General features: G+C 39.1%; 1 protein-coding gene across 2 annotated transcripts in view; it reads left to right on the plus strand.

Moving 5' to 3' along the window:
- The window catches only part of wdr11 (WD repeat domain 11), a 119,829-nt gene extending 108,170 nt beyond the window's left edge, over positions 1-11,659 (plus strand). For both annotated transcript variants that reach the window (XM_087998899.1, XM_087998898.1), the window contains 3 exons: positions 3,447-3,592; positions 8,543-8,622; positions 10,599-11,659. In XM_087998899.1, the coding sequence (XP_087855025.1) occupies positions 3,447-3,592; positions 8,543-8,622; positions 10,599-10,756 (384 nt within the window). In that variant the 3' untranslated portion in view covers positions 10,757-11,659. The remainder of the gene's footprint in view (positions 1-3,446; positions 3,593-8,542; positions 8,623-10,598) is intronic.
- Positions 11,660-12,191: the final 532 nt, after the last annotated feature.

Below are 12,191 nucleotides of genomic sequence, written 5' to 3' on the forward strand. Positions count from 1 at the left end.
ACCACTTCAACCTTCCAGTGCCACCTTAAAGAAAGTTGCATGTTGCAGACCCCTGCCATTCTGCTAAATGGCAAGCTCAGCTTCATTCTTCATATCTGCTTCTTCATTAAATTTACTTCCATCCATCTCAAAAACAGCACCTATCCTCCTCATTTATTTCCCTGCCTAAACCTTAGACCTTGCCTTGATCACCTCAAAACTTGACTTTGCTTGCTTATTCTAACCGGTGACCCTGATTGAATCCTTACGTAGCTTCTGTTTTTGTCCAGAATTCCAGAAGTCCTGCACACCCATTAACCACAAACTCTATTAGTTCTCAAAGCCCTAATTAACACAGAAGTGCTTGACCTTGCTTAAAAGTCTGGCAATGCTGACATGATGGGCTGAATGGCCTTCTACTGCACCATCACAATTCTGTAATGTCTTTCAGAGCCCATGTTGTCTTTGTGTTGATGTATACTTTTCTTTCATGTGCAAATCCTCCATTCCAATCTTTTCATTTGCAGATGCTGACACTGTTATGTCTTTCCATATTTTTCCTTTTGGTTCTAATAATTGAAGTGCTCTGTTCATGGGTAAGATTCTGCTCCATTCTAAGGGTAGCTCATTGTCTGCTGATGCTTCACACTGAGCTCTTTTGCTCGGCAACTTCTTTTGTGTCCAGTGGTTTTGCATTACCATTCATTCTCAGATGCAGGATAGGGAAATAGTATTAAGTCTACTTTGCCAGGACAGAAACAATGCTGCTAATATTCCACATATTAGCTGTCTAGTCAACTGAGCTTAATCACCTCCTCAAGATGTTTTGATTTAAATAGTTCTATCTGAGGTGGCGATGGAAATCGCAGCAGAGCAAGAGCACAGTTTCACATGGCCAACAATTGAGACTCACAGGCTGGCTGAGACTTCATGCCAAACACTTTAAGATCTAGACATTTTTGTTTCTTTAAGCACTTTTTTTGCTTCCCATTTGGCTCTTTTTCTCTTGTTTCTGGTGGGTTTTTTAATTATTGTTTTGTAGCTTAGGTGGCACCAGCGAATCACGACGCTGTACATTTTTCACTCTACTCTTGTATTCTTATGTTCGAGTGCAGTTGATGATAAAAGCCAACGCTAAATCTAATTAAAGATATTCAATACTATCCGTTGGTCAGCTCAATGTCACTGACGATCCAACATAAAAAGACAGGAAATGTTATGAAAACGCAGCAGGCCAGGCCACCTTGTTGAAGAGAGAATCCATGTTAACATTTCAGATTGATGACCTTATGCCAAAATCTGTTTTTCTCTCTTCACCAGATGTAGCATGACCAGCTGAGCATTTCCAGTATTTTCATATTTTCCACAAGGCTGCAGTATTTTGTTTGTGACTAAAGTCTGTCTTTATTTTATTACTCGAACAAACCAGATGCTTTGAATGACGTACTGGTTTCAAAACCATAAGTTACAGGTGCAGAATTAGGCAGTTCAGCCCATCAAGTCTGTTTCAGCATTTGATCATGTCTGATTAAAAGTTGTTTGGTACTTGTTTTGATTAAAGTTCTATTCAGAATCCAGTGACTGAACAAAATACACTCTGTTAGTCACAGATTTATTAGCGCTTGTATGCAAGCAGCAAAATTGCCCTGCCTAAGATTAGAGTGTCATAAAACTTGTTACACATTTATACAAATCTGAAATGCAATTTTCAAATATTTAGTCAGTGAGGTCTGCATTCCTGATGGAAGGGCTTATGCCTGAAACGTCAATTTTCCTGCTCCTCTGATGCTGCTTTTCCAGCAACACTCTCAACACTGCTTTTTCATATTGGTGCTTGTACGATGGCTAGTGGAAAAATTGATATTATTATAAATTTAAATACATTATATGTTGACCAAGATTATATATTATTCTGGTCAGTTAGTCTGGAGAAGTACTGAATGCCATAATCAATGAAGAAGATGACTTGTATTTTAGGAAAATGGGCGATCTAATCCTGAACTTGTATGGAAAACTGCAGCACAATGCACTTCATATTAATTTCCTGTAATTAACATACTTCACACACTAGCATATCAGCTTGCTTATATAAAATCCCCATATGAATGTAAACGTGGATTCTCCCTCCAGCAATCTCACTATTTGAATTAATTTTAAAATATATGTTTGGCCCTTTAAATCTTTCCTGAAAATATTAAGTCTATATGTGCTAATATTTGAAAAGTCAGATTTTAAAGCATAATTGTGTATTTAATATTACTATTTATATTAATTATTTTAATAAATGTAATCATTTAATAATATGAAAACTACTGAGAATTTATTGCAGATTGCAAATACTGATTTATTCGTAAGTAAATAATTCTATTTTCTATTTAAGTATAAGTTCAGTTTTATTCACATCTGCCAAAATTTCAAATCTCAGTAAATTGTCTAACCTTTTAACTACCACATTCATGTAAATGCCATGTCATCATCTTGTGTTAAACATTGAGAAGGTCAAAGCTATGGCCTTCAGCCCATTGTGCATAATCTGTTCCCTCGCTATAGACTCCATCCCTTACTCTGGTCTGAACCTGAGCAGACTATTTGAAATTTTATCATATTTGACCTCAAGATGAATTTCTGTCTAAATACCATAATATTACTGAAACCACCTTTTCCACCACACTTCATAACATTCTGCGACATTGCTCCTGCGTGCTCAAGTGCACTTGCAGGCTTGACTATTGCAACTAACTTTGGGCTGGCCTCCCGCATTCTTCTTCAGGTCACATCCTCAGTTATTCAAGAGGCACCAGGATCTTTACTATGTGACCGAGCAAGTCGCAGGCCCTGAGTCAACATCAGGCAGAGCAGGGTTCGACTCCCCAGAATGTCGATGTTTTTCAGAACCATGTGCTGGCCCCATCTTGCTAACTGCATTTCACCTCTCCACATCATATTCTACATAAACTTCAGGTCATCCAAATCTCTGCTATTCATATACTTACACCAACTCCTGCTCACCTATCACCCCATGCCCACTAATCTACATCGTCGTCCAATCCAACGATGAGATTTTAATTTCTCATCCTTTTGAAATCTGTCCACTATCTGCTCTAATATTTGTGACTTAGTGTCAACTATTGCTTTAGGCTGCTCCTGTGAAATGCTTTTGTGTGAAGGGCACTATCTAAATACAATTTACAGGTTGGTTAGCTAAGTTGGCCAGGAAGTTAATTTCCCACACTGGCTGAGGCTATCATGAAGAAATTTCCTTCTCAACCTCTCCCCTCACCTTGGGCTTTGTGACCCTCGAGCCGAGCAACCACTTGTCATCTCTATTGGGAGTAAACGCTATGGTTTGGTAAGATAACGTGACTTTACAAATACAAGTTATTTTCAATGTAACGTACATCCTTTTGTCAAGATACTCAGATACATACCAGAAAAGTTTTACTATTCATTCTATTTCTTTAATAAAGGTCCGGCTAAACACTGAAGAGTGTGCAGAAGTACTGAAACGCTGGGTAGATCATCTGTGTTCACCTCAGATAAACCAGAAATCAAAGGCTATCTTAGTCCTCCTTTCACTGGGCTGCTTTAGCAAAGTTGCAGAAATGCTATACAGGTAAGAAATGTGGCTTTCATCAAAACAAATTTGATTGTGTGCACGTGTATTTATTGAGAAAACTGATTGATCAAGGAGTTGTAACTGACAAGGTGCTTGGGTTTCTAAGAACAGAATTTAAACTATAAATTCAGATGAATATAATTTTAGTTATTGTGAACAGTTTATGGATTCATATCTGCTTTTGTTTTAAGTGATTAAAAGAAGGAAGCACATGTCAGATATAGACAGCAGAGATCGAGTAAATCCTTGGAGTGTAAAGGCAGTAGGAGTATACTTAAGCAGGAAGTCAGGAGGGCAAAAAGGGGACATGAGATAGCTTTGACAACTAAGATTAAGGGATCTAAAGGGATTCAAAGGGATTCTATAAATACATTAAGGACAAAAGGGTAACTAGGGAGAGTATAGGGTCCTTCAAAGATCTCCTGTGGAACCACAGGAGATGGGAGAGATACTAAACAAGTATTTTGCATCAGTGATTACGATGGAGAAAGACATGGAAGATATAGAATGTGGATAAATAGATAGTGACATCTTTAAAAATCTCCATATTACAGAGATGGTGGTGCTGGATGTCCTAAACGCGTAAAAGTGGATAAATCCCCAGAACCTGATCAGGTGTACCCTAGAACACTGTGGGAAGCTAGGGAAGTGATTTTTGGGCCCCTTGCTGAGATATTTGTATCATCGATAGCCACAGGTGAGGTGCCGGAAGACTGGAGGTTGGCTATTGTGGTGCTACTATTTTAAAAAAGTGATAAGGACAAGCCAGGAAACTATAACCGGTGAACCTGAAGTCGGTGGTGGGCAAGTTGTTGTAGGGGATCCTGAGCGACAGGATGTACAAGTATTTGGAAAGGCTCGGACTGATTAGGGATAGTCAGCCTGGCTTTGTGCGTGGGAAATCATGTCTCACCGACTTGATTGAGTTTTTTAAAGAAGTAACGAAGACGATTGATGAGGACAGAGTGGTGGACATGATCATTATGGACTTCAGTAAGGTGTTCAACAAGGTTCCTTGTGGTTAGCAAGCCAAAAGTGACTTAACCAATGTCCTGCATAGCTGCAACATGACCTCCCAACACCTATACTCAATGCTCTGACCAATAAAGGAAAGCATACCAAACACCACCTTCATTATGCTATTTACCTAAGAGGCCACTTTGAAGGAACTAAGAACCTGCACTCCAAGGTCTCTTTGTACAGCATCACTCTCCAGGACCTTACTATTAAGTATATAAGTCCTGCTCTGATTTGTCTTTCCCAAAAATGCAGAACCTTACAGTTATCTAAATTAGAACTACAGGGCAATTAGAACTAGGGTCAGAGGGGAAAATTTAAATGGGACCTCAGGGGCAATTTTTTCATGCAGAGGTGATACATGTATGGAATGAGCTGCCAGAGGAAGTGGTGGAGGCTAATATATTATAACATTGAAAAGGCATCTGGATGGGTATAAGAATAGGAAGGGTTTTGAGAGAGATGGGCCAAGTGCTGGCAAATGGAACTAGATTAATTTAGGATATCTGCTCAGCATAGACGAGTTGGACCGAAGGGTCTATCTCCATGCTGTATATCTCTATGACTCTAAGTACTTTAATCTCCTTGGACTAGAGAACGTTAAAGGAAATTTAATAGTTGTTGAAGTGTTTTGATAGTTAAAAGACTAAAAATGTCTGCAGTGGCAGAAATGTCGGTAACCAGACGGCACAAGTTTAAAGTGATTGATAAAAGAATTTAAAGTAAAATGTTGAAAGATTTATTTAGTGCAAAAGGTTGTTTTAAATTTGAGTAAACTGGATGCACTGCTCAAAAGATAGTGGAAGCAGATTTAATTATAACTCCTCAAAGAAATTGGGTAAATAATTAGTAAAGAGACATTTTTTGTGTTATGAGGTCAGAACAGTGTGTAGAACTAATTTGGCAGATCTTTCCATGAGCTCACATAGATATATTTGGTCAAGTAGCCACCTCCTGTGCTGTGCCATTCTGCTGTATTATCATTTAAAAGTTGTACTTGTGTGTGCCGTCTACAAGACGCACTGCAACAATTAAACAACACCTTCCCAACCTATTGGTATGTACAATCAAAAGGAACAAAGACCAAAGATGCACGGGATGAGCATCACCTGCAAGTTCTCCTCCAAACCACGCACTGTCCAGACATGGGATGATGCCATTGTTCCTTCACTGTTGCTGGGTCAAAATCCTGGAACTCCCTTCCTAACAACATCGGGTGTACCCACTCCTTTCCTAACCACATCAGGTGTACCCACTCCTTTCCGAACAACACCGGGTGTACCCACTCCTTTCCTAACAACACCGGGTGTACCCACTCCCTTCCTAACAATGCCAGGTTTACCCACTCCCTTCCTAACAACACCGGGTGTACCCACTCCCTAACAATGCCAGGTTTACCCACTCCATTCCTAACAACACTGGGTGTACCCACTCCTTTCCTAACCACATCAGGTGTACCCACTCCTTTCCTAACAATGCCAGGTTTACCCACTCCCTTCCTAACAACACCGGGTGTACCCACTCCCTTCCTAACAATGCCAGGTTTACCCACTCCCTTCCTAACAACACCGGGTGTACCCACTCCCTTCCTAACAATGCCAGGTTTACCCACTCCCTTCCTAACAACACCGGGTGTACCCACTCCCTAACAATGCCAGGTTTACCCACTCCATTCCTAACAACACCGGGTGTACCCATCCCATCCTAACCACATCAGGTGTACCCACTCCCTTCCTAACAACACCGGGTGTACCCACTCCCTAACAATGTCAGGTTTACCCACTCCTTTCCTAACAACACCGGGTGTACCCACTCCCTAACAATGTCAGGTTTACCCACTCCTTTCCTAACAACACCGGGTGTACCCATCCCATCCTAACCACATCGGGTGAACCCACTCCCTTCCTAACCACATCAGGTGTACCCACTCCTTTCCTAACAACACTGGGTGTACCCACTCCTTTCCTAACCACATCGGGTGTACCCACTCCTTTCCTAATCTCATCGGTTATACCCACTCCTTTCCTAACAACACCGGGTGTACTCACTCCTTTCCTAACAACACCGGGTGTACTCACTCCTTTCCTAACCACATCGGTTATACCCACTCCTTTCCTAACAACACCGGGTGTACCCACTCCTTTCCTAATCACATCAGTTATACCCACTCCTTTCCTAACAACACCGGGTGTACCCACTCCTTTCCTAATCACATCAGTTATACCCACTCCTTTCCTAACAACACCGGGTGTACCCAGTCGCTTTCTAACAACACCGGTTATACCCACTCCTTTCCTAACAACACCGGTTATACCCACTCCTTTCCTAACAACACCGGGTGTACCCACTCCTTTCCTAACAACACCGGGTGTACTCACTCCTTTCCTAACCACATCGGTTATACCCACTCCTTTCCTAACAACACCGGGTGTACCCACTCCTTTCCTAATCACATCAGTTATACCCACTCCTTTCCTAACAACACCGGGTGTACCCAGTCGCTTTCTAACAACACCAGGTCTGCCCAATTGCTTTCTAACAACACCGGTGTGCCCAATCTCTTTCTAGCAATGCTGAGTGTACCCACTTCCATGGATTGCAGCAGTTGAAGAAGGTGTCTCACCATTATCTTCCTGAGAGCAGTTAGAGATGGTCACTAGTTGGTGGCCTAGCCAGTGATGTCCACATCCCGTGGATGAACAAAGTTTAAACAAAACTTGATCCAAAAATAATAATTAAACTTGATGTAACTGATATTGCTTATGGCCATGATCAGGCGGGCTTTGAAGGCATTTCCTGTGTAAGCCTCTTCTGAGGCATTACCAGAGCCTGACCTGTGCAAATTTGCACTTGGCTGGCAAGGAATAAGCAAAGAATCGAAAGCAGCTGAAAGATGCCTGATGGTGGAAAGCAAGTATGTAAAACTGGTGCAGAGACACAATGACTTACAAATAAACAGAGGTTGCAAAAGCTAGCTCTGGAAGCCAGGTGACTGCGTTCATATGCATTGGATTGTCATAGAGTCATAGAGATGTACAGCATGGAAACAGACCCTTTAGTTTAACCTGTCCATGCCGACCAGATATCCCAACTCAATCTAGTCCCATTTGCCAGCAGTCAGCCCATGTCCCTCTAAACCCTTCCTATTCATATACCCATCCAGATGCCTTTGAAGTGTTCCAATTGTACCAGCCTCCACCACTTTCTCAGGCAGCTCATTCCACATATGTACCACATTCTGCGTGAAAAAGTTGCCCCTTCGGTCTCTTTTATATCTTTCCCCTCTCACCCTGAACCTATGCCCACTAGTTCTGGACTCCCCCACCCCAGGGAAAAGATTTTGTCTATTTATCCTATCCATGCCCCTCATTATTTTATAAACCTTGATAAGGTCACACCTCAACCTCCGATGCTCCTGGGAAAACAGCCCCAGCCTAATCAACCTCCCCCTTTTGCTCAAATTCTCCAACCCTGGCAACATCCTTATAAATCTTTTCTGAACCCTTTCAAGTTTCGCAACTTCCTTCCGATAGGAAGGAGACCAGAATTGCATGCAATATTCCAAAAGTGGTCTAACCAATGTCCTGTACAGCCGCAATATGACCTCCCAACTCCTATACTTAATACTCTGACCAATAAAGGAAACCAAATGCCACCTTCACTATCCTATCAACTCGTGACTCTATTTTGTGAAATAAACTTCTTAATAAACTCCTGAACGTTAGTAGAGTCAAAATTTAAACTTTTGTGAGAGAGGAGATTCTGCACATCGATGAGCTACAACTAGATTTTTTGAATTGTGATTTTATAAAATGGATTTTTAAATATTAATTCTTTATATTTTTTAATATTCCAGTATTCTTTCTATTTTAATATAGAAGCTATATTTACCAGAAATATAAACATGTACATTGTTTCTCTACGTTTCAGCATGCGATATTTTGACCGAGCTGCACTCTTCTTGGAAGCTTGTCTTAACTATGGGGTTATAGAAATAAATGAAAGTACAAATATCCTTTTTAGGTTGAATGGTTCAAAATTAATATTTCTGTCACAAAATCATATTTTCAATGTCGTAATGGTGACGCCTTCACCCATTTGTGTCTTTTATGACCAAAGATGCAAACTGAGAATGACTTCATTCCAACTTGATCACCAAATGAAAAGTCACTTACAATGTTCAAAATGTTAAATAATTTCAAGACTTTTCATCATACTTCCTGCACAGAAAATCTGCTTTGCGTGAATTTTCATCAGTTTTGACTTGTCCCTCCTTGTCCTATATATTAAAACAACATATACCTTTTTGGTAACATTTGCTATTTTATATAATTCTGTTAGGTATCCTTGGATGATTCCTTTCAGAATTGTCTCTCGTTTCCCCGGTGTTTTATTGTTTAGCATTACAGATCCAGGTCTGCTGTAGATATTCTTTGATTAATCAACTTTTTCACTTGGATCACTTGTGATCATAAACAGTCTATTTTATTGTAATAGGTATTGAGTGCCACTACCTTGCTTCTATTTTCATGATTGCATAATCTGAATTGGATATTTTTGTGTTTTACTCAATCCTTCAATCTCTTCAGAGGTGGTTCAAGCAAGCGATCACTAGATGAAATATGTAATCTGAGCATAAAATGTATACTTTTTTCAGAAAGTATTCATTGTATGTTTATCCAATGTGCATTTAGTGAGAGAAGCCTTTTCTGTTTTGCAGTTGTATCAAACCTGGTATAGGTTCCACACCAAGCAACCAAATCAAAACCAATGTTTTACTTAAACTTTTTCACCAGTTGGTCTGTATACATGTGTTAATGTGGGAATACATTTTTACTGTGAATTATCTCACAAACTTTCTTTTCATAAAGATTTTTCCATGTTTAATAAATTAGCATTGAGTTTTATTTAGAATATTTGACCCCCAAAAATGTAAAAGTGTTAAATTTAAATTGGTTACATCTAAGTGAGCTATATTTTGTTGTGTTCCTGTTTTAGGTTTGGGCGAGTGTAGAAGTTTAACCTCAGCCTTTGCATACATACCCCATTACAGCATGTTGCTAGTTTTCAAATTATGTATTGTATCTACGTATCCCATCATATTTCTCAAAGTTTAAATGCCCAATTTGCACCAAGTCATAAGGAGACTCATGTTCAAGGCCCATAACTTGTACTGGAGTTACAGATTCACCCTTATCCACTAGTTTTATTTAAGCTCCTAGGTCCTAGCTTTCATGTAACTTGGCTTTGTTCACAATGAAGTTCCAAAATGATATAATTGCTTCACCCTGTTCCTCATAGTATATTGTTGTATGTCTCATTTATAAATCTGGAAACCCAAGTATTGCAAATTTACCCTGTTACATAAAAGTGAGTTTTGAACTGCATTAATTTTAATATGGAAGAAGGTTCTATTTGTAAGGGTGACTGGAGCTTGATATCCTATACCAAAGTAACCAATCAGAGAAAGGCAATAATATAACTAGGCAATCTATTACTTTTAAAGGAAGGAAATAAAGGACAAGGCGATAAATTGGGATTAAATGTTCCCAGTTGCAGATCCATTACTTAGCTTCCTTCTGCATTCAATAAAATGAAAAGTAGTTAACAGTAAACTACTGTTAAACTGAAAAGGGTTCTTTAGTAATGTGTTTGTAGAGTTGCCCAAAATATAGCACATTGTAGTGTGCTGATTGGATTACTACATGTGAATTGAGAACTTTAAAACTGATTCCCAAATCACAACATTTTGAGTGCCACAACTTGGTTATATCTTTACATACTCCGCTTAAAGAAAAACGTAGAATAGGTTCATAATTATTCTTACAGGATTATCGTATTGATTTAAATGTGTCTACAGAAAATATTTCCTCACCATAGTTATTTTTGCAATAACATCTTGAATACATGTCTGATGATCCATGCTAAAAAAGTGTTGCACAATACTGATGGTGCTTTAAAAATGTTTTCCTTAATAAGAGTTCACAGAAACTTTGCAATGCTGTATATGCAGATTATGCAAGGTACTTAAAGATGCTGAATTTACAGGAAGGGGCAATTCTGTTTGCCACAAAAGCAGGCGATGCTGGAGCTGAACTACTTAAGGACTTGCAGCACAACAAAGAAGATAAACCAATCTCATGACTGTTACCTTGAAATTAAATTGGCCCTCCATAATTTCGAAGATTAATTGAACCAGTTGGTGACTAAAGTAGAGCACTTTGAATATTGTGTTGCTGTCTCCAGTTGTGCAGTCTGACCAAAATACATTCCAGTTGTTACTTCACAGTGAAAATCAGCAAAAAAACAAACATGTACAACAATAATATCTCACTGTAATGCTTTCTGGCATGTGTAGACTTTTGATACAGATTTGCCTTTCTTTGCGTGTGATTCTCACATTAATGAAAAATTTGGATAAATTCCTCTGTCTAATATAACCTTGGCTGTATTATTTTTAAGCACCCATGGACAACCACAGAGAAGGAAATTGTCCAGTAATTGTCAGGATTTGTGTTCGATGCAGAAGTTCATTTCTGTAATTAGACGAGATGTAAACTGCCTATGTGATCAGAATTGCACTTAAGTCATATTGTTTAAGGATATACAAATAATTTTGTTTGTTGCTTGAAAAACTAGATTTATTCAAATGTGAAATGTGCATAAGCAATTTATAAAATGAGGTATAAAGTATCTCTTGTATATAATTAAGTGTTTAGTTTGCAATAAAATGCTGATTCTAAAATGTACTAAAGACATGAAACAGAGCTACAATGTGAAGATTGCACATTCAAATGGGGTGGACACAGAAGCAGACGGTGACAGTATCACAGAAATGAAATAAGCAGGAGAGTGGGATGGTGGTGGATGAAACAGTCAGGTATGAGAAAACTGTTCTAAAACAGCGTGATGTAGGTGACATTGACCAGGACACACCTTGAACATCTCATCTCAAGATAAGATAGTGAGGGAAGGAGGATGCTGGGAAATTATATTAACATTACCCCGTATTGTACTCAACATTGAATAAAATACTTTTAGTCTGCAGTGTTGATTAATTAATTGTGTACAACTTTGTCTACAGATAGTCTATCCACTCCTATGTTATACATGATATATATTAATACAGATTATAAATGGTTTAAATATTTTCTTTTTTGTTGCCATTACAGGTCATTCCTACAAATGGGAAAGACCAGGACACCTATTTAATGTGAAACTGCATGATCCCTCCCATCTTGTGCAATTTATGTCCCACACAAGTATCCCGAGGTGCCCATTTTGATTCTCTATTTTTACTGGAGAGGAATAAAATTGACTAGTAAAAGCACTTTTGTAACCGTGAATATCACAAAGCATTTGCACAGCCAATACATTACTTTTGAGTCTCAAATTGCAATGCAGGTAAATGTGGCAGCCAGGATGCACATGAGAAGATCCCACAAACAGCAATGTGATGCATTAGTAGGGAATCTGTGTGTGTGTGTGTGTGTGTGTGTGCGCGCGCGCACAGTTTGGAAAATGACGTGAAATCTTTATGTCCATCTAAGAAGACAGATGGGACTTTGTTTTAAAATCC

This window comes from Chiloscyllium plagiosum, unplaced genomic scaffold, assembly GCF_037043375.1.
Source record: "Chiloscyllium plagiosum isolate Xiang-an unplaced genomic scaffold, Cpla_swu_hap1 HiC_scaffold_22, whole genome shotgun sequence".
Taxonomy (NCBI): domain Eukaryota; kingdom Metazoa; phylum Chordata; class Chondrichthyes; order Orectolobiformes; family Hemiscylliidae; genus Chiloscyllium; species Chiloscyllium plagiosum.